The 20,526-nt window shown below is 43.1% G+C and overlaps 1 protein-coding gene across 10 annotated transcripts in view; it reads left to right on the top strand.

Moving 5' to 3' along the window:
- The window catches only part of PEAK1 (pseudopodium enriched atypical kinase 1), a 95,896-nt gene that overhangs the window by 59,408 nt on the left and 15,962 nt on the right, over positions 1-20,526 (top strand). For 9 of the 10 annotated variants that reach the window (XM_052672517.1, XM_052672523.1, XM_052672520.1 and 6 more), the window contains 3 exons: positions 1,946-5,204; positions 12,191-12,307; positions 14,172-14,368. In XM_052672517.1, the coding sequence (XP_052528477.1) occupies positions 2,056-5,204; positions 12,191-12,307; positions 14,172-14,368 (3,463 nt within the window). In that variant the 5' untranslated portion in view covers positions 1,946-2,055. The remainder of the gene's footprint in view (positions 1-1,945; positions 5,205-12,190; positions 12,308-14,171; positions 14,369-20,526) is intronic. The other variant, XM_052672524.1, reaches the window with a different exon arrangement.

Genomic DNA, 20,526 nt, shown 5'->3' with positions numbered 1-20,526 from the left:
GCATTGCCTAGCAGGCCATAAAACTGCCTGTGTTGTGATAGGATTGCAGAGCGAGTGCAATTCGTGCCATTTCTGAGAAATAATATTACCCAGTTAAATGGTAAAAAAACCATCCTCACCCGCACTAATCTTTTTGTGTAAATGGCCTGCTTGGAGATTTTCTGTAATGGAGAAGTACATTTTCCAAGAAAATGTTCCAATTAGTGCAACTTTTCTCCTTATATTTGTTAAACACACAAAAGGGAGGAGTTAACTAGGGTATAAAATTCCGGTACTCTCTCGTGTTGTAGCAGAATTACTTCCTAATGCAGTTTTTCTGGTTGTGGGACGCAGGCTTGCAAGGTGTTGAACCAAGAAGCAGAGCAGTACAGAGGCATTTCCATCAGCACATAGATAAAACAGGGGCTGAAGGCTGGGCAGAGCTCTGTCTGGCGGGCTTTCTGTGTTAGGTCATGCAGAGGAAGCTTTTGGCGCTGACTTTCTGGGTAAAAACTGTGTCTGGAAACATATTTAGTCGACGTATGAGAAAGGATGGCTGTGGCAGCATGTGTCTGAGGGCACTGTGCTGGAATACAGTTAGACTGCAGCCCCATCTGCCGTTGGAACAGCACTGCTCCTGCAGCTCTGCAGCGCAGGGCAGCCCTGTGCCAAATCACAGTGTGACGTGAGGAGACTGACAAAGTCGTGCCGGTGTCAGTGTGACACATGGCTCTTATTGTTTGCTGCACTGATGGAAACCAGTTGTGACCATGGAGAGTGCAGCACGGCTGTCCTGCTGCCTGCTGAAAAGCCACCAGCTGTGGAGAGAGCTGCGTTCTTTCACCTCAGCAAAACGTCTCTGATGGTGTTTGAGTCACGCTACAATGAGGGGGGGACCAGACTTGTGGCTTTGGCTTCAAGTCTTCAGGCATTAATTCATAAACTCTCACAGCCAGGATGCTCCAGTGGCTGTAAAATATAACAGTTGCGTTCAGTTTTCCCCCAAGGCCGAGTGTCAGGAAATGGTGTCAGGAAATCAGAGAAAGAGGAGAACTCACTTGGAAATGAGTGTATAATTGTATTTCAGTTGTTACTTCGGGGAGGGCAGGGATGGGCGTTAGGTGGAGAAGCGACATGCAAAACAAGTCGGAGACTGAAAATCCACAGCTTTGTTTGCAGGATGTAGGAATATCTTATTGCCAGCGTTGCAAGCTAAAGGAGAATAAGCAGTAACTTTCCACAAAGATTGCCCTAGCATTTTTTTTATCTGATTTTCCAGCCCAGCCCTCCAGCCTGTCTTGTCGAACAAAGCATCTGTCCAGTTATAATTCAACTCTGCTGAAAAAAAGTGCTAAAATGGCTGAGTTTGGAATTGCTCAGACATATTTTGCCACTTAAGTTGAGCTCATTCACATTTGAAGCTAAAACAATCTAAATTGCATTTGAGTGTAAAGCATACTATTACTTTCTTGTGCCATATTTAAACGGTTATGTTGGAGGCAATTTGCACTAATCCTTGATTTTATATCCTCTTCCCAGCATTTGATTTATTGTGTGAAAAATAAAGGTCAATGGTCCCGAACTTGTCAAGAGAATTACTCCGTGTCTCAGTCATTGCCATTTCTCTCTTTCTCTGCTCTGTGTAATGCTGATCTTAGCTGCCAAAGTTTTAATTCTTCATATCTGAGAAGAATGATAATTGCAACTTCTCTTTTTTTTTTGCATTTCATTTAGCGGGTTTGTAAATTTAAGTAAAAAGAGCTGAGATCAGCAAAATGGCCTCTGGATGAGGAGTTACGAGACACGGTTTTGTGATAACCAGGGTGATGGGAGGACAGTTGGACTGGCTGACCTTGTAGGTCCTTTCCAACCTTGTGATTCTGTGGAAAGGTCAGTGGGTTATTCTGAGTTGTTGCTCACTGACCCGTTTTACCCATTCTCGTCCCCGTTCTCTTTGGTGTTTCAGAATGATCGCTGCTCACAACAGTAGCCGTACCACGTGAAGAGAGGAAGCACACAGACGAGGTTCTTACCATGCACTGAACAGCACGGCGTCACGCGCAGAGTGCTGGGAAAATGTCTGCTTGCAACACCTTCACTGAGCACGTCTGGAAACCTGGTGAATGTAAGAACTGCTTTAAGCCAAAAAGCTTGCATCAGTTGCCCCCGGTGTCTGAAAAAAAACCCCTCTCGCATGACAATCTGAAAACCAATGCAAACCAAAGTAACAGCCAGCGTGGCAGGAACACGGGGAGTTTCCGACCGCCTGTGGCAAAGAAACCCACGATAGCTGTGAAGCCCACCATGATGGTAGCAGATGGGCAGGGTGTGTGTGGCGAAATCGGCGCTCCGGATCATGGTGAGAATAAATCGGTGCCCGCGGGTTGGAACCGAAACAAAGCTGTCTTGCACAAAAAACCACTGAACAATAATAATGAAGATGAAATTGAGGGCTACAGCCACGTTCCTAGGCCTTACGGCAACAGTGATGGGGTAGGGAAGATACCAAATAATAATAATAATGGACTGACAGAAGTCTTGAAGGAGATCGCAGGTTTGGATACCGCACCTCAGCTGACTGGAAGTGAAATGAACTCGAGAGAAACCTTCTTGGGAAGGATAAATAATTGTTATAAGCGATCGTTAGAAAGAAAGATTCCTCCAAGCTGCATGATGGGTGGGATGAAGGATTCTCACGGCAAGCACGTTATTCTGAGTGGAAGCACGGAGGTCATAAGTAATGAAGGCGGACGTTTCTGTTACCCAGAATTCTCCAGCGGAGATGAGAGTGAGGATGACGCGTTTTTTGGCAGCATGCAGGAAGAGCATGAAAGCTGGGATGAAAGTGATGAAGAATTGCTAGCAATGGAAATTCGGATGAGGGGCCAACCTCGCTTTGCTAATTTTAGAGCTAACACTCTATCTCCTGTTCAGTTCTGTGTTGACAAAAAATGGAATACCGTGCCTCTGAGAAACAAGTCTCTGCAGCGGATCTGTGCTGTAGATTACGACGACAGTTACGATGAAATTTTGAACGGTTATGGGGAAGAGACTGTGATTCTGTATGGGCAAGAGAGCATGCAGAGCATGGTATCTTCTGATTCTACATCTCCCGATTCTTCTTTGACAGAAGAGTCTCGTTCTGGAACAGCCAGCAGCTCTTCACAGAAGCTCTGTAATGGAGGATTATCTCCTAGTACTCCCCAGGACATCAAATTGATTGAACCAGAATATGAGAGTCTCTGTGATAGTCAGCAAGTGAAGGATGTGTCAAAAGCTTCCAGGAACGTTCCAAAGAGTCTCGAAACCCACAAGGCCGTCCTTGCTCTTCGACTGGAAGAGAAGGATGGCAAAATTGCTGTGCAGACTGATAAACAAGAGAATAAAAGTTCTTCGGATGTTAGCGGTCAGGCAGTAACTATAAATTTGGTGCCTGTGGAAGAGCAAGCTAAACCTTACAGAGTGGTGAATATGGAACAGCCAGTTTGCAAGCCATATACCGTAGTGGATGTATCAGCAGCCATGACGAATGAATGTAAGGAGAGTCAGACTGAAACCTCAGAAGCCAAAAATACATCATCTAGCCCAAGTTCGCCGGTAACCCCAGGCACACCTATTAAATCCTCTGCAGCATCACCTGCACGAGTCAACGCCAATCTGAAAAAATCCAGTGCAATCAGGTATCAGGAAGTGTGGACTTCTAGCACGAGTCCAAGACAGAAGATACCGAAGGTGGAGTTAGTTGCTAACAGCTCTGGACCTTCTGTTCCTCCCAGGAAGACAAGCCACAAGTCAGCTCCTACTTCGCCTACAGCTACAAACCTTTCTTCTAAAACGATCCCAGTTAAATCTCCCAATTTATCTGAGATAAAATTCAACAGCTATAATAATGCTGGCATGCCACCTTTTCCCATTATCATTCATGACGAGCCCACTTATGCTAAGAGTTCCAAAAATGCCATTAAAGTTCCAATTGTCATCAATCCAAACGCGTATGATAACCTGGCTATCTACAAAAGTTTTCTAGGGACCAGCGGAGAGCTGTCTGTGAAAGATAAAACTACCAGTGTAATTAGTCACACTTACGAAGAAATAGAGACAGAAAGCAAAATGACTGAAGCCATAGGAGGCAAACCCACTGAAGCAAAGGGGGTGACGAATAGCACTGAATGTAGACTCGGTTCTGTGGCTCAGAAGGTGCAGGAGTTTAACAGCTGTCTCGGTAAAAGTCAGATATCACCACAGAGAAGTCATAGCTCTGACCACAGCTCCCCACCGAGAATTCAGAAGGCAGCACAAGAACCTGCAGATGTGACCCCAGAGGCTTCTGCTCCCACCGGCAGCAGCAGCAGAGAGAATGCCAGCACGGTGCTTTCACAGATCGTGGCTTCCATCCAGCCTCCGCAGTCTCCTCCAGAAACTCCGCAGGCTGGGCCCAAGTCTTGCAGTGCAGAAGAGCTGTATTCCTTACCTCCTGACGCCGATGCTGCTAAGAACACCCTCGTACGACCTAAATCCCTGTTTACATCACAGTCTGAAGTAGAGTCATCCAAGACCACGGAAAGCACTGCCGTTAAAATGCAGAAAGACACAGCTTCACAGCCAGTTGCCACCAATTCCCCAAAGCCAGTGAGAGGCACCCCGAATACCGCAAGTCCCAAGGCAGAACAAGCACCACCGTTCCCTCCTCCTCGGTCCACATCTTCACCCTACCACGCGAGTAATCTGCTGCAAAGGCATTTTAGCAACTGGGCCAAACCCAATAGTCCCACCAGGTCGACAGAGGCGGAGTCCATCCTGCACTCCGAGGTTCGGCGAGCTGCTGATGCTAAACCCAAACGCTGGATATCGTTTAAGAGCTTCTTCCGCCGCAGAAAAACAGATGATGAGGAAGACAGAGAGAAAGAAAGAGAGAAAGGGAAACTGGTGGGTCTGGATGGAACTGTGATTCACATGCTCCCCCCTCCTCCGGTCCAACGGCATCACTGGTTCAGCGAGGCAAAGTCAGACTCCAGTGAGAAGCCATCGATTGTTTTCATGTATAGATGTGAACCAACACAAACCGAACCGCAGGTTGACCATCAATACAAGAGTGGAGTGGAGTCTGCTATCGCAGATGTGCTTGCAAAAGACAAAGGGGAGACACAGGAGAAGTCTCCAGAGAGCTCTGAGCAGAAAATAACGAGCCATCCATCACCACCTCAGATCCTGAAGAAAATCCCCAGGTAACCTTCCTTTCCTTTTTGCAGTGTAAACTGCACTGTGTACACTAGCATAAAGGGAAGAAATGAGGGGTTTTATTACATGTGTACACATATTTATTTTAAGGATCTTAGAGCATATTCTAAAAATCTTTGCATGATATCAGTTATCAGTAAGAAAAAAATTACCGGGTACCTGTTTGGGGTGTGTGTTTGCAGGTCTGCTAATACAGTGTAATTGCCATGTTACATTGGATCTGATACATTTCCCTGAATTTCTAGTTGAAGAAATAGTTCTTACGTTGTACAAAAGCTAAAGAATTCCTTTGCAGAAACAGATGACAGCAATTGAAAATTAGAGATAAAAACTCTGTGAGACATAAAAGGTGGTGTGCTAACTTTATCTCACATAGACGCGATAACAAGAGGTGCTAATTAACTTGATACGACATTGCAGCATCTCTGCCATGCTCCAGAAATAAGCCATGTGAAAAGTAATCATAGAAGGAAATTATCTATAAATAAGCAATCTACCTTCCACAAGGCCTTCAGCAGGTAATATACTTTGCCCCCCAACTGTGTTGCATTCAGCAGGGCCCGCTGCTTCATTTTGCCCAGCAATATTGTTGAATGATCTCTTCTTGAATTTTTCTTAATCATTATTTACTAAAATCCTGTTTTGTTCTGTTTGAGCATATTTGACCAGGTTATGTATTTTACTCCTATAAATTCCTGGTACTCGAATGGCTCAGGCTGTGGTTTATTCCCCTATCAAGGACACACATGCTGCTTTGGCTGTGTCAGAACATGATCAGAACAGACTCAGGTCAGAACATTTCCAGATACTCATTGTTTTCAACACATCACAGATTTCTTTGCCACGCTTGACGTGTTTGCTGCAGTCCATCGTGGGGATGTAGTTTGCATTTCACTGAGTGCAGAACGCAGCCATGGGTGTATCAGACCAAGTCTTCCAAAGTTAGTGATTATACAAATCAGTTCCAAAATAACTTCACGTTTGCATTATTCACGTTTGCATTATTGAAGCAATAACCTCATGGTAGGAAATGGGTCGTTCTGTAAACTTTGTGACTTACACGTGTGAGCCTCACAAAATAGCTGCGTAATGGCAGTGCCTTTTTGTGGTTTTTCCTCCTTTACTGCCTTATCTGTTAAAGAAAATTACAGTGATTTTAGATTTAAGATGGTTTGTGAATTGACTTAAGCTAACAGAAGTCCCTGTGTGTGCATACAGCTTGCTGTAAGCTGTTTGTTGTCTGCCTTGAAGTGAAATAAGTCTTAACTGACCAGGAGTGACCATCGCATCAAGCGGAGTTAAATCTTTTTAGATCACAGTTGGGAAGAGCTGTATGGTGTTCTCATGGAAGGCAGCACTGCTTTTCAGGTTGCTTGCCTTTTGTCAGACCTGTAAAGCTTTGGGGTCTGTAATGTAAGGTGATGATAAAGTTTAGCATAGTGTGATACAGAGCTGGATTTGGTCGATTTAAATTTGAAGCAGTTGCCCCAAATGCAGTGCATGCTATAGCCTAAGGCTGAAGACAGTGGGGAACGTACCCAGGCTGAATAACTCTTCGTGGGAGTCTAATCTACTTTCAATTAAATAGGGAGAAATAAGCAGCTTTAGAGAACGCGTGGCATTGGAGAGGTTTGTTCCCTTTAGAGGAACCTGCATTTTCCTTTGTCTTCTGGAGGAAGTGGCTGTGTGTCAGTATCACGTCAGCAGCATTGCCAAATACGTTGCCATCAGGAGCTGCACTGCCTTCCATGTGCCACCAAAATAGTTTGCTTGTCGCTTCTGGTGAGCAGACAGGGGAGGTGATCCAAGGAGAACACTGCTTATTTGGGGGTAACCTGCCCTGAAAGACTGCAGGCTGCACGCACTGCTGGCACTTGTTCTTAGACTACCCTAGAGATGGTGCTGTTCTCTTGTTCTGTGCTTTTGCACTCACTGGAGTCCCTTGGACCCATACTACTGAAGGCAGGTGGTCGTTCCATCCATATCTTATTCCAATAGTATTATTGCTTTTCGTTTTCCTGCAAGCCTTGATGATACAAGCAAAAAGCAATTTTCCCTGGTGGCAGTCAGAATTTTCCAAACATTAGAATTGAAATGACTTCTTTCTAATGATTCTGTTCTGTGGTTTCAAAAGGGAAATGCACTGAAATGCTGCAATGGTTAGAACAGTGAATGTCTTTATTTTCAGTCATTTTTTTGTTAGCTGCATGAATTTTTAATACTGTTACAGACAGAGAAACCTAATAATGCCAAAAAAATAAGGAATTCCATTTAAGAGTTTTGACTTTTCTTTTTAATATTCTAGTAAATAAGAATCAGGGTTGTCAACTTCCATTTTCACACAAACAGGAGTCCTTAAGACGGTGCTGGTCTTGTTTTGTGTTAACTCACCAGATGTTTATGAAAGGTTAGTACTGATTCAGGCCAAGATATGTTTGGAAAAGGTATTTAAAATTTTTGGCTAAGCTTGCAGAGGCTTAGAGGGAAATGGAAGATAGGAAGATAGCAGTCAACAAACGTGACATGTTTCTGAGAATGCCAACAACAGTGAAGTCACTGAAAGAAACAAACAGATGACCTGGAAAATAAGATAAGCTTTTAAAATGTCAAATTACTGGGGGGTCTTGAAAGCAAATTAAATAAATGTACAATGTTTCCTTACTTTTCAATGGATTACAAAGCTGGTAGAGATTGATAAGATAACCACAAAGCAGGGCTGTCTGGAGGTATTTAAAGTTATCACCAAGAAGTCATTTCATCCTTTGAACAGCATTGGCAAAATACACAGTTGTTTGGGAAAGCTATATGAAAGAGCTTGGTATGATTTTATCCTTGTGGTGGTTTTTCTGTTTCAAGCCAGGCTGCATACAGGGTGGTTCCAAAGGAGAAGGCAAATGCTAATGTAATCCTTATGCCAAAAAATTATAGGTGGATTAGATTTTGCTGGAAATCAGCAATCACATCAGCCACATTGTAATGGAATGGAAACCAGGTGTTCTCAGACCTCTTGCAGGGCTTTTGTGTGTGTGTGCAGCAGATGCTCTCAGGCAAAAGCTAATGCTGACCTCCAAAAGGAGAACAGGACAACGTCTGTGGCCTAAGCCATCGTAAGCGATGGAGGTGGAATCCACACAGGAGTTTAAAAAACAAAACAAAGTCATCTTTCTGCTTCTTCAAAGGCTTGGTTATCTAATGGATCAGCACCTTGCTGTGGGGGTTTCCCAAGATAAAGTTTCTCCTCTCATTGAGAGATCATCGCTTACACCCCAGTGGCAGCTTTTTAGATTGAGCCATTTCCTGAAAGAAAACTGCAGCTCTGCCTTCTGATTCTTCCTTTCCCATCTTCATAAACCACATCAGAACTGAACTAAAATCGTTCAGCCCTGTTCGTAGATCGCAGCATCTTGTAAATCAAGGTGCAGGTGAATTGTGTGCAGCCATTTCCATTCCAGTTCTGTGTTAAGCTGACTAGTTTCCTTCGACAGCCACAAGTCACTCCTGACTTTCTTTTATGGTCTGTATGGCCCAGAGTTGGATAAACTCAAGGTAAAACTGTATGTTTACTGGAATATTTCAAGCAGGGAGGTCTGTGTATTCTTTCCATTCTGGTTTAGGTAAGAAAGCATTTCTTCATAGCTAAAGCTGGGATTACTAACCTCATCCCTAAGATGATGGTCAAAAGGATTTGGAACTAGGTTAACGATCAACAGACATGAATTTTCTTGGCCCATAGCTACAGAAGAGCCCTGCTGTTGTTACACCTTTCGAAATGAGTGAAATGCCCATTGTGTCCATGGTTGTGTATGTTTTGAAGATTTGTTTTGAACGTTTCCCTTAGAAAGCATAATTCTACGTCAACAATTTGGGTTTCTTTAAGGCTATTTTTATCAAAAAATAGCCTGTGGGAATTTTACTGGGCATTTTAATGAGTTCTGTAGGTATCAGAGGACAATGAATGATCCTTAGATGCTTTTTGATGTGTTGATTGTCTTGAAGTTGCTGAATTCTGTTCAAACTATTTGCTGTAAATTACAGTAAGCCAAAGTTACACCAACAACCTGAATTAGGAATCAAATTTCCACATTTAGGTAGTTGAGAAAGACACTCTAATGAGGTGATGTAGATCACCAAGACTTAAAGGGCCCTGTGTGGGTTTGCTCTTCCGTAGATTTTTAGCTGCTTTTGTTACATCACTGTTAAGTAAGGAAAAAAATAGAAGTAACTGGGGTGGTAGGCTGTGCCATAGCATGTATCACCCGTGGCCTGGACTTTGTAAAGCTGAACAGCATAGGAATAGAGCTTACACATAGACTCACTTGATTTAGTGGATCAGGAGCCAGGAAATGTAACAGATTGGAAAAGAGAAGGCTCCAGGGAGACCTCATTGAGGCCTTCCAGTACTTCATGGGAGCTTACAAGCAGCAAGGAGACCAACTTTTTACTTGGTCTGATGGTGATAGGATAAGAGGGGATTACTTTGAGCTAAAAGAGGATAGATTTAGGTTAGATGTTAGGAAGAAATATTTTATTCAGATGACGGTGAGGCACTGGATCAGGTTGCCAAGAGTGCTCTGGGTGCCCCATCTTTGGAGCCAGGTTGGGTGGGATCCTGGGCAGCCTGGTCTAGTAGTTGGCAACCCTGCCAATGGCAAGGGGGGGTGCTGCTGGGTGATCTTTAAGGTCCCACTCTATGATTACCATTCATTATTTTGCAAATTTTGATTAATAAATGGAAAATTCTGAACTCCTCTAATGCAGTCTGTAAAATGGAAAGACTGAAGACGTAAGAATGGCCAAAGAAAAGTGATTTTCATAATGCATAGTTAATCTGGAACTCATTGCCATTGAGTTTCACTGACACTAAAGAGCTTAGCAGGACATCTCTGCTGGATTAGGAAATGCATTCCCATTATCCATGCAAACATTGCATTACAAAGACATTGAAAAATAATAATAAAGGAGTACCAATTCTCATGCTTCAGGAATAAGCTAACTTGTAAATAATAGCAACTGGGAATAAACTTTATGGCTCAGCTGTCGCGGATTGCTAGTTGTAAAGCTTCTTTTGCCTTCCTCTGAAGTGACTGTGGCTGCCACGTGGCAGTGATGAAAACTGAAGTGCACGAGGCATTGGAAGGGATTTTCTGTACCCACAGAGTACTGTGATCTGCAGAGATAAAGTGGTATGTGCTCGGGATGGAGGTTTGGGTGTAAGTTGGCCTTTGACCACCCCCAAACCATGAACCTCTCTGCATTTTTCCTCAAGCATTAATCAATGCATTTAGGATTTGGTTTAGCTTAGTTAGCTGAAAACTGCTAAGGTCTGAGGGAGTCTCCCAAGGATCTCCTTGAAACTAAATGTATCTACAAGTTCTCAGGCTTTTTGTGTAAAATTAAGTCATCTTTTTTGTCAGGCTCTCTCATCTCAACCTGTGTGAGTACAATTGATTATTGCCCTGCTAATATCCACGGGGGAGGAGTGGACATCAAAATAATTGGACTCTCAGCTGAGCGTAGGGCCACGACAAGTCTTTGCTATGCTTCTGTCACTTGTTTCTGCTTCTTGGACACAAGGCCTGCCTTATGCAGGACCGCTGGCCCTCAGCTTGACCTCCAGATCTGACCCAGGCCCATGAGGACACTTCCAGAACCACTCACTTCTTTTTCTGCCTCGTATTCATTGCTGTTTATTAATCACTGATGGAGAAGGCATGCACTGAGCAGAGCAAAATGTGGGTCACACAATAGCTGTGGTGCCACCGTCCTTACAAAAAATAACACATTTCCAGTTCTCATGTGACTGAGGCAGGTCAAACTACATCATCTTACAGAAACTGTAGAGCAGGATAAGCTGAGGGAAGAAGCAGAGGCATTTGACCTTGCAGGAAGCTGCTTTTAGAGCAATTTTGAGCTTGTACACGTGCAAATCTGAGGTGTGTGCTTTCAGTAATGTCTGAAGGACAGTCATTGCTATGTCAAGCTTTTTTGCCATGCGTAATTTCAGCTTGTTGAGAAAACACGTGCTGGCTGTGTATGGAGGGCTCCTCCCTCCGTGAGCAGAATCGCGTGGTTTGTGCCCTGTGTGCCTGAGGAGCAGAGCTCCTTAAGGGAAGTAATTCATTTCCTGTGAAGTTTGTTTCTGAAATAAAGCAGGGAGCAGTAAAAGGCTCGGACAGGGGAGGCTGCACCCTCTATGGCAGAAGCTAAATATGTGCTCTTACGCAAGGCATCAAAGAATCCATCCTGGCAAAATATCTATAAATATCCCCAAATAAGGGGATAGCTTTCAGTATCACTTGCAGTCAACAAGAGTATATGAATTTATCAGGCTTTAATGGTTCTGATCTTAAAGAACAATTTGTTTATCAGACACTCTGCTCTACTTTTCTTGGACACTAATATATTTTTAACTGTTTAGACGACTGCACGAAGCAAAAGCAATCGTGCCTTTGGTTCTTGTAGGTTAATGAGCGAGGAGGTTTTCCCCTTTTGTTCCCCCTGTGTGATGACAGAGATGATTACAGGCTGGCTTTTTGCTCATTGAGTCAGCGTATGTATGCTTCATCTCTCAGGATCTCTCTCTCATCACTGTTAAGTTACAGGGAACCATTTCCTAACATTTCATGGCTTGACATCTCCTTGCTGCAATTCAGTCTGTATTAGGTTCGGACACTAAAATGGGTTGGAATACCAGCTTACTTTTAACAGTGAAATCTGAACCTGCTTTTCCTTAGCTAATTAACATGACTAAGACCATAGCTGTCATACCAAAACCCTGATGCAGTAGCTTGTGACCTGTTTTCCATGCACGGAAGCAGTGGAAGAGTTAAGAAGGCAGGGCTGTAACTCAGTGCTCTCCTGGGGCGCTCTGGCAAGTCCCTGGGCCAACCCCCGAAGGTAAACATGAAGGTGCAGTAGGTGTATCACTCTGTGCAGAGTTCAGCCTGTTGCTCACAGCTTGCACAACTTGTAGCGCATCAGAACACTGTGGAATCAATGGCTCGCCAGAGTTTCAAGACATGATTAAAAGACTCAAGAAGGCCCTGAAAGAATTTCCTTTAATGGGGAATTGTGTGAGTGAGTACAGTGGGTGAGTTGGTTTTTTTTTTCTTTCTTCCTTGGCGCTGTTGGTTTACGTTGTTTGGCAGAATGCTTTTGAGCTTAGGTTTAGCGTATGTGCTTGCATGTGTCTGGTGTGGAGGATGAGTCTGCTCTGTTGCACACCAGTCAATACTAAGCCGTGGCTTGGAGCCATGCTAGTCTTGCTGGACGGCCATGGCAGAGCTGCAGAGCTGTTAGAAACTCTTCCTTCTGAAAGAAAACTTCCTTACTGAGCAACGCGGGTATGTCTGTAATTCACAGCAACGACCTGAGCAGGTCTTTAGTTTAATTCTCATCTTCTGAAGAGCCTTTTCACTGCTTTAATCTCATATGTGCTCTACTCGGGTGTTACTGTAGGTTAACTCTTTCATGTGGATCTGTTCAGGGCACGTGGAATGTTCTTCACACCATTGCTATGCACGGTACTAAAAATGAACAGAATTTTTAATGCTGATTAAAGGCTGCAGCTATTTGAAGTGGTGCCATTTCCTTCTTTACTAACAAGTTCTAATGAGTTTTGTTTGCAACCGCCTGCAGTTACAGCTCGTGAGGCTGAGGGCAGAACAGCATGTGCGTGCTGCGCCATACGTGGGGCCTTGTGTTGTGCAAACTGTTGGCATGTTTTAATCTTTGCAGCCGGGTTGGGATTGCTAGAAGGTTGTGTATCATGATTTTCAGTATTTTGGCTCGGGATTAGAATGGAAAGACCTGTGCTTATCACTTATGTTAACTCTGAGGGTTCGGCCTGCCTTCCCACTGTAAGGATTTGTGCCGTGGAAACTCAGCTGCTCTGCCTGTTTCAAAAAGCAGATTTTTTGTTGCTGCTCATCAGAAGTTGCATTGCTTTAAAGTCTTTGGCATAAAAATTAAACACCTTTTTACATGATGTGGTGATCATCTTTTGGAGGAGGTGCTCACCCCTCACCCTTATGGAGAGCAACGAGTATTTAAAATTCTTGCTGTTCGATTTGATCAGGATGGAATAATGAGAACTGATGGGTAGGACAGACGCTCTGAAGATTTGGCTATCATCAGTATTTGTTTCTGTGAGTGAGGGAGCATAAAAATATGGAAGTATTTTGGACCATCTCCAATGTGTTTTATCTGGCACATTATTGATACCTGCTGCTACATTTTCAGCAGCACTGTTTGTTCGTTTAATAAACCTGAACACAGTGCTTTTTCGATATATTATGTATAATTTTTAAGTCCTATTGCTGCAAACATGTCCATGAAAGCTGATTGAAGCCATCAGTTTGTAGTTCTGTGCCATAAGTAATCATAGTTTGATTAGAAGCTCATAGCTAAGGGCAGAGGAATGTTTTCCTGGCCTTTGTGACTGACCTAATACACGAGAAGATGGATGCTAATCCTGGAGAATGTTAGATGGGAAATTGACAGCGAGGTTTCCCAAAGTCTGTTCCCAAAATCCTACCACTATATGAAAATGCATTTATTAACACTTACAGTCCCCTCGCTGTACCCCAGTATTTTTGATTTAGGTAAAATTATTCTAACTGGTAAAAGGCACTTTAACCTCTGCTGCTGTTGTATGAGTCCACATCTTGTATGCAGAGTCATTCCTGCATACACGTGCTGATTGTAGTCAGCTGTAAAACATTTCATTATCTCTTTTGTGTGAAAGGTAGGAATTATTTTTACTGTTTGAGTCAAAAGTTGTTTCACCTTAGTAGGAAAACAATAAGTGTTTTAGAAGGTGATTCTTAAAAGAAGAGGTGGGCAAAAGGAGCTTATTTATTAATTTCCTTCCCTCTATTTGTTGTGCACGTTCTGGTGTTTTGCCGTTAGGGTCTAGCCCTGGTCTCCAAATGATTTTGTGCTGTTTCTTTCAGTCAAGTGCCCGATGATACCACGCTGGAGGACTTGTCCCCCCGCGTCCCAAGAGCCGTGTTTGTGAAGCAGGACAATGGTGGCAGTGCCTCGGTCATACCAGTGTCTGCTGTCCGCGCCCCTCAGGGGGAGGAAGACAAAGAAGAAGCTCCACATCCCTCTGACTTGAATCCTTGCAGTGCTACGTACAGCAATTTAGGTAAATGCATACTTACAGAGGAGAGTAAGAGTTAGATCCAAGCGTGTTTGTGAAGAACCTTGTCTTTCAAGCTACTTACTGCGCTTTCATAAAGCTGGTTCCTAAAGATATGCTTGTAATTTCTATTTAAAGAAGGATAAATTATCTTGCCTCGTTCTGAGGGATACAACCAGGAAAGTTAAGATCGAACAAGCACAAAGGCTCTAAGGTCTCAGAGAGGCTCTAAGAATGCCTCAGAGATGCTTTTCAAAGACACGTTTTGGCTTGGAGAAGAGAAGGCTTCTGGGAGACCTGACTGTGGCCTTCCAATATTTGAAGGGAGCGTATAAACAGGAGGGGGGAATGGCTGTTTGTGAGGGTGGATGGTGATGGGACAAGGGGGAATGGTCTTAAACTGAGACAGGGGAGGTTTAGGTTGGATGTGAGGAGGAAGTTTTTCACTCAGAGGGTGGTGAGGCACTGGAACAGGTTGCCCAAGGAGGCTGTGGATGCCCCATCCCTGCAGGCATTCAAGGCCAGGCTGGATGTGGCTCTGGGCAGCCTGGGCTGCTGGTTGGTGACCTGCACACAGCAGGGGGTTGGAACAGAATGAGCATTGTGGTCCTTTTCAACCCAGTCCATTCTATGATCCTATGATCTATTTGGAGGAATTTTATCAAAGAGCCTTAATATACAGCTTAAATTATCAATGTTTTGAAAACAATAATTAGGTTTCAGTGTATTTCCAAGCTTTAGCAGAAGAGAGGGCCCTCTGTTTTACAATATCACTAACTGCTGAAACATCTGCAGTCATCTTTTGCTGCCTGAAGCCTTTCTTATCCTAGTTTGAGAGTTTACCTCTCTTCTTTTGTATAAATGTGAAGTAGGAATATCCTGAGCAGGCTGCACCGTTGGCTCAGCTACCACTGAGTTCCTGAGTCATATGAAAAACTGCATGTACACAGGGCTTCTGTGGAAAGCAAATAAGCATCCTCCAAAGCACAGTAACAATGTGATGCACCTTGTTTTCCAAACTGTTTTGGTTTGGAGCACTGTGAATTTGGGAGGACCCGCAGCCAGCTTTGTAGAAGAGCAAAAATCCCTCATTTGTTCATTTTTAGGAATATGTAAATACAAGAATAAACTGACTGCATTGAGATGGCTCAGACATATAAGACTGGCATGTCCATACATGTTTGAGGGACTGGGGACCAAAGTTTTGAACCACCAGGTGCATACATTTCTTAAATATTTACCAATGCTGTTGCATATTTTTTGCTGAAATGTGAATTTGGGGCTGAGATTGCCTGTTCTTATAATAAAGCATAATTAAATTCAGATTTACTGTTTATGAAATGTAAAGAGGAAAATACCTTGCCAAAGAATGATATCAACATCTACCAAGAAACTGCAGTTCAAGAACAACTAAAATGTAGATTTTTATGGTGGAATTATCCAAAGACCTAATTAATTATTTTCCATTCATTGAGATATACGTATAGGTTGGCATCAACGTGTTTTCCATATTTAGGACATAAATACATTATAGATATGATCCAGACAGTAAGTCTAGCTACGTAAAACTGCTGATGTCTGGTTAGCCCATAATCCTAACCAGACTAACATAAAAAGGATGAAGCCTACTGTAACATTTAATGCATGACATATCACTGCTCATGAGGAGTCACTGTTTTATAGCCATAGTGTTCCTACAGTCAAAAGATTGCTTGCATTTCACATCCAAAGCAGTGTCATTGTGATTCTTGTATTTAAATCTTTACTCAGTTGAGTTCACTTCTGCAAGCTGTTAGGCCTGGTGGCGGCTAGAAGTGCTTTTGTTTGTAGGCCTCTTTTCTTCCCACAAAGTGAGAGCAGTAAACTCATGTGAAATGTAATCATAAAGCATCATGAAACGCTGGAACAGGTTGCCCAGAGAAATTGTGGAGCATTCATCTGCGGACATACACAAAACCCACCAGGTTCAGGGGTGTCTGAGAAGGAAGGAGACGAGCATTTCGTTCCAAATCTTCTCCTCACCCTCAGGTCACATCCAGCTTCACGGTCATCAGAGTACATTTTAGATATGAAAGAGTTAAAGTAACTTGTAGGCTTGACTTAGCCTGGCTTGGCAAGCTTTCTGCTAGTTGTTAAAAGCAATGCTACCCTAAATGGCACTGCGTTCTCTGGCTGCAGTTCAAACTTTTTCCTGGTTTATTCGAGCGGCTTCACCAGAATTCAGATGGCTATCATGAGATGAGTAGTGAGGGCACAGAGCAACTCCTACTTTTTGCACTCTTCCACCACCCCAGCAGCAAAATCATATATTTTGTGGAGTTAACAAATACCAACGTGTGGAAATGAGAGATAGGATAATAAGGAAATAGGTAAGATAATTGAGTTAAATTATGCTTGCTTTTGTTTCAGCTGCAGTTGTATCTACAGTTACCTTTTTATGGTTACATACTGCAGTCTGTGACGGAGTTTGGAAAACATACAGCAATTTGCTATAGCAATGAACATGGCAATTTGCAGCATAATGCACAAGGTTGCCTTTTTAAATACTATTCTAATACACGCTCTTTCTTTTTTTATGGAAAAGCAAACAATATCACATCCTTACTTTGATAAATGTCTCGTCTTCTGTTGTGACACGTTACATGAAATGTTAGGAACAGAAATAACAGTAAGATTAAGTGGGGTCGTAGTTTACAGTAATGGTTCTGGCCCTCCACTTCTCTCACAGCAGTTGTCCCATCAGCCGTTTGCAGTCCTGCCTGCAAGCAATTATCTGTCAGGTACCAAACTGCAGATGCAAAGCTTGAGAAAGCTCATTTATAAAATACAATCCAGAGCTATACAGGCCATAAAAGCAAAATAAAATGCAAGTTGTAGCTGTTACTTCATCTGATGTGTAAATGCATACATCTAGGAATTAAAACAGTGCAGGAAAGCCTTGCAAGATAAGGGATTCTCTTCTGGGAATTGGATACAACATAACAGACTTGGGATTTTTTAGGAAATAAAAGATCCCACCATAGTGATGGTATAAAAGAGCTCAGGGTGTTGCTGGCTGTATCAATAGGAGTAGAGAGGTTACGTGTATCTCATTTTTAACCCTCAGCTGCCATGACAGTAGCCAAGCCCTTCTCACTGCAGAATTGTTCTGTGCAGTCTCAAACTACTGATGTTAGGATACAGCCATGCTGTCTGCCCAGCCTTATCTCAGCTTCCCTGCAGGCACATAAGGAGCCACGCAAAAATTCCTCTCCCTCTCTGGTCTCTAGAGTACAGAATCCATGAATTTCACTTTAGTTCTGCTGGGATTTTGCTAGATGCTGTCTTGGAAGGCTGGTTACCCACGTTGTATGTGTATGATTATTCACGTTGGCTTTTCTTGGCCATGCAAAATGTGAAAATTCTGTAAAAAGGATAAATCTGTTACCCAGAGAAATAAAATAAAATCTGTTTTAGGGCTGATTTAGAATTTCGTATCTCTGCATGGTGTTCAGAGACTATTGATTAATATTTAATTTGTGATTTATGAATTTGCAGTAATTGTGTAGTAAGATTCTACAGTGGAAGATTTTGTTCTGTAGAATTACTTAAAGCTCTCCATAAAGCTGCTGTCTTTATAGAGTTAATTTTTTTTCAGTCTCTGAACAATCTCGAAGCCACTTGAAAGATCTTTAAGTGGTAGCTTGATATTGTGCCTGTTCCCCCTTTCATCTTGCAGGGTTGTAAGGTTGGAGAGTCTGTGCAGTAGTTGAGGAAGCTGAGCGTTCAAGGGAGAACGAAGTGGTAGGCAAGAAAAACAGCAGATGCTTTGCCAGTACTTGTGTGCAAAAGAATGTTCTTGTGCCTTCAAGCAGGAACAAAACTGAAGACAAACTTTGTCTTCCCAGGCAATGATGTAAAGAATGTGCATGCTGTATCCATGCCATGCTTGGGAAAGGCTGAGCTGGAAGGCCTGGTCATCTGGGCATGAAAGTAATGCCCTGTATTAAGAAGTCAGCATTAAAGCAGGCCAGATAGTGTTTGTCAGGCACTTAACCTGCATGGATAGCTTTTGGTATGGAAAACTGGTTCTTGTGGTGAGGAGCTGCACTGAAACACGGCAGCTATACAAGCTCATTTGCCTGAGTTGGGAATACTTGAAAAAGAAACTACATACTGACTTGTTCTTGCAGTTCTCTGGATCCTGCTACCCTACCAGACATCTGAAAGGCTTATTTCTGGTTATAAAAGCTCCTCTGGTTATGTTTTTATGTCCGCTCCAAAAGCTATACAAAAGCTACAAGCAGTGAAAGTCAGTGGTTGCAGTAGCAGCACTCCTCTGTATGAATGGCTTTTGGAGGACAGGGCCATTAAAGCAGGCAGGAAATACAGAGTCAGGAAGAAACACTTATAAATCTTACCTTTCTTGGAGAGGGTTTCGGCTGCTGCCACTCTGATTTGTTTTCTCCCTGGTGCAAGCTTAGGAGTCACGCGGACAAGGCAAATTAGGAAACTGCCTCCTGAAAGAATAGCCTTTGTCCAAACCCACCAACTAGTCTATGTTGGCATAGTGGGGTAGAGGGTAACAGTGATAAAACAGAGAAGTGATCTGTGATACAGAATGTCGCTGGGAGGAGGACAGAGGGTAGGGATTCTGTAAGAGCAAAGAACTGCTGCATGAGACGACGTGTTTGGATCAGCAAGAAAAATGCATCCGAAGTAGAAGTGAACTTGTCTCATGTTGTGCGTTTGGATGCGTGATTCTGGCACGCAGATATCAGCTCTGCTTCTGCCTGTGAATCGTGGCACTCCTCACACCTGCAATGTGATGCAGTTTCATTCCTGCTCAGCTGGCAGCAGTGTTAGGAGCTGAGGAGAGTGAGGGAAGCTCTGTAGAGCACACTCACTGCAGAACAAAGGTCAGAAAGGAGCAGCAGAGGATCCCCAGGGTTACTTGTTTTTTTTAAGTGACCTTCATGATGGTTTGAGAGACATACACAGGGATTCTCCAGTCTTTCCAACCTTTAAGCATTTTTATTATATGTGAGCTAAAAAGCGGTGACCCATGGGAGCAGCCCTGTGCAATTTTACCTGACAGTCAGGCTGAAAAGATCCACAGCCAATGCAAATACCAAGTTAACAGAATTTCCTGCTCAAGATGCAGTTTGTAAACATTGGAATATCCAGGCTTATCACAAAATCCATCTGGCTTTTCTGGGGGATTCTTGAGCTTAAACAAAAGATAGAGATATGACTGTCGCTTCTGATGTCTCCTGGGAATGACTGAAAAGAGAATGATTGTTAGAAATTGAAGGCTCAGGACTGTTCTGTTTGTGGATATGGTTCTCTCTTTAAGGATTCAGCACGTACCACATCTTACCAGGACAGTCAGACGGCTGTGGCATGTTTCCATGGGCTGTTCCCTTCTTGGTAAAGAAATTCTGCAGTGCATAGTTGTGTTTCATGGCTGCTGTGCTACAGCTGTCGGTATCAGCTCCCCACCTTACTGTGATTGCCAGTGATCCTTATAGCAGCAGGAGAAAATGGATGGAATAATTCTTCTGAAAACAACAGTTGAGTATGAAGAGGGGAAAAGTCTCGTTCTGGTCTGAGTGACAACTGTTTAATTGTCCCAAATAGCAGCAAGCTGGCCATTTATTGGTCTGTTTATTGGGTTGTTGGTTGGTTGGTAGGTTTTGTTTTTACTTCTATTACATTGGTGTCAGTTATTCTTTATTTCCAAGAACTCTGGCAGTTATTAAACATAATCATCCACTCCAAAATGCATCCAAAACACATCAGCAGCAGTGTATCTTCTCTAGAAGCACACACCTTGAAAACTAACTGGTGTCTCTGATGAAATCCCATGCGTTTGTACATGAAACCTGCTGTGTGGAATCTCTCGACTGAATCTCTGTCAGGGTGTCTGTGAACTCAGTATTGCCAGCAAGGGTGCCTGTGGCCAGTCAGGAAAGGAACTCTTTGAGAACGCTATGGGTGGGGATGGGTGTAAAAAATCGGTGGGTAAAAGATATTGATGTTTATGTAATATCAAACTGTGATCCTACTCTCTCTGAAGCCAGTAGCAGCATGCTTGTCAACCTCTGTGAAAGTAGGTGCAACTTCCTTGTTTTCAACTAATGCATCTGCTAGAGCAATCTTACCTTTCTGACGCATCTGCTGAA

The sequence above is a fragment of the Tympanuchus pallidicinctus genome, unplaced genomic scaffold, assembly GCF_026119805.1.
Source record: "Tympanuchus pallidicinctus isolate F22 unplaced genomic scaffold, pur_lepc_1.0 scaffold12, whole genome shotgun sequence".
NCBI classification, from domain to species: Eukaryota; Metazoa; Chordata; class Aves; order Galliformes; family Phasianidae; genus Tympanuchus; species Tympanuchus pallidicinctus.
Note: the sequence above shows the minus strand (reverse complement) of the source record. Positions and strands in the feature narration are given on the sequence as shown.